This window comes from Macrobrachium nipponense, chromosome 1 (assembly GCF_015104395.2).
Source record: "Macrobrachium nipponense isolate FS-2020 chromosome 1, ASM1510439v2, whole genome shotgun sequence".
Lineage (NCBI taxonomy): Eukaryota > Metazoa > Arthropoda > Malacostraca > Decapoda > Palaemonidae > Macrobrachium > Macrobrachium nipponense.
The window spans coordinates 9472908-9475272 of record NC_087200.1 but is presented as its reverse complement, the minus strand read 5'-3'; the positions used below and the strand labels follow the sequence as shown (position 1 = coordinate 9475272).

General features: G+C 41.4%; 1 protein-coding gene across 1 annotated transcript in view; it reads left to right on the top strand.

Moving 5' to 3' along the window:
• LOC135218685 (early endosome antigen 1-like) overlaps positions 1-2141 on the top strand; it is a 2484-nt gene extending 343 nt beyond the window's left edge. The window contains exon 1 of the mRNA XM_064255134.1: positions 1-2141. This exon is cut by the window's left edge and continues 343 nt beyond it. Within this exon, the coding sequence (XP_064111204.1) occupies positions 1-2141 (2141 nt within the window).
• The last annotated feature ends 224 nt before the right edge of the window (positions 2142-2365 follow it).

The following is a 2365-nucleotide window of genomic DNA, read 5'->3' as shown; positions in this document are numbered from 1 at the left end:
TGAAGAAGGAGGAACACCTGGACGAGATGATCCATGACATCCAGTTGATGGGACTCCAGCGAGGACGTCTGGACACCGAGAAGATGATGCTGGAAGACGTTCTGGAAAAGAGTAAGATCAAGGAATGTGAAATGGAACGTCTCTTGAACGAAGCAAAGGAACAGATCGAGTTTCTACAAAATCAAATTGTAGACAAAGATCTTCTGATAGAACGGAATGCGCTGGAAAGAAAAGAAATGGATAGTCGACTGGAAGAAGAGGAGAAATCTAGAGGCAGAGACATCCAGATTCTGGAAAAAGAGAGGAATCTTTTCCAGGAGAAGATGGAAAGCGCTCTAAAGGAAGGAACAGAACTGGCCTCGCGATTAAAGGAAGCTGAAGCCACCAATCGAGTGTTGGCTTCGGCAAACGAAGGCTTCAACACGTTAAATGCCCAAATGCGAGACACTCTGGAAAAGAAAGAGAATGAGGTCGACCAGCTGAAAAATTTGAAGGAAGCCTCTGCACAAGAAATAGCCTGCCTGCAAAAGAGGAATGGAGATCTCGAGAAGGAAATCGAAAAGAATCAGGAAGAAAAGGAGAAGAACAGAGTTTTGAACGACGAAGTTCAGCAATTGAGAAACTGGGTTGCTGAACTAGGAGGTCAAAACGCTAAAATGGAGGAGGAACTGGCCAGAAAAGAAATAGAAATAAATTCACTGAAGGATTCTTTACAAAACGGAGAAGCAGATAATAGAATTTTGAAAGAAGAAGTTCAGCAGATGAGAACTTGGGTAGCTGAACTAGGTGGCCAAAATGCTAAAATGGAGGAGGAGTTGGCAAGTAACGAACAGGAAATCAAGTTGCTAAAGAATTCCCTAGAAAATAGAGAAGAAGAGAACAGAATTTTGAAAGAAGAGGTTCAGCAAATGAGAACTTGGGTAGCTGAACTGGGCGGTCAGAATGCTAAGCTGGAGGAGGAACTGGTCAGTAAAGAAATAGAAATAAATTCACTGAAGGATTCTTTACAAAATGTAGAAGCAGAGAATATAATTTTGAAAGAGGAAGTTCAGCAAATGAGTAACTGGGTAGCTGAACTAGGCGGACAGAATGCCAAGATGGAGGAGGAACTGGCCAGTAACGAACAGGAAATCCAGTCACTAAAGAATTCCTTAGAAAATGGAGAAGGAGAGAACCGAATTTTGAAAGAAGAAGTTCAGCAAATGAGAAACTGGGTAGCTGAACTAGGCGGACAGAATGCCAAGATGGAAGAAGAATTGGCCAGTAACCAACAGGAAATCAAGTTGCTAAAGAATTCCCTAGAAAATGGAGAAGGAGAGAAACAAATTTTGAAAGGAGAGGTTCAGCAGATGAGAAACTGGGTAGCTGAACTGGGTGGTCAAAACACTAAGCTGGAGGAAGAATTGGCCGATAAAGAACTGAAGATAAAATCACTGAAGAAATCCCTAGAAGATGGAGAAGGAGAGACAAGAATATTGAAAAAAGAAGTTCAGCAAATGAGAACTTGGGTAGCTGAACTAGGTGGCCAGAATGCCAAGATGGAGGAGAAATTGGCCAGTAACGACCAGGAAATAAATTCACTAGAGGATTCTTTAGAGAATGAAAAGAAGAGGAACAGAAGTTTGATTGAAGAAGTTCAGCAGATGAAAAATTTTGAAGCTGAACTAGGAGGCAAAAAGGCCAAGTTGGAAGAAGAGTTACTTCATAAAGAAAGGAAAATAAGGTTCACTAAGAACTTCTTTAGAAACAATGGAGAAGAGACCAACAGAATTCTGAGAGCAGAGGCTCAGCTGGTAAGAAATTGGGCAACTGAAGTTGAAAGTGAAAAGGCTGAAATAAAGATAGAGTTAGTTGAGAGGGACCAGGAAATAACTCTTTTGAAAAACTGTTTAGAAAATGAAGTAGAGAATAACAGAATTTTGAAAGAGGAATTTGAGCAGATGAAGGCGTGGCTGGCTGAATTGGAAGGTATAAATTTAGATATTAAAAGTGAAGTGAACCAAAAGGATAAAATGATAAAGTCCATGGAGAATGCTCTAGAGAATGAAAAGGAGAGAAATAAAGAGTTAAAGAAAAAGTTGCTGAAGCAAGTTGAAAGACTTGATCAAATCATAGCATTCACCGGAACCATGGACAAATAATTCAGCCAAGGATGACAAAAAAGGGTCACTCACAACCTTCCGCCAAACTTGGAGACTGTGAAACTGTCAAGTGATGCAAGATGGAAGGAATGAACATGAAAGGTGATGGATGCTGCTGCATCATGTTCCAGAGGAGCTGCGATCTTCTTGGCCCATTCGATGGGCTTGACTGCAGGATGGGTGTTCATTGCTGCTCCCCCCAGCAGCAACCAGCAATGGGAGGT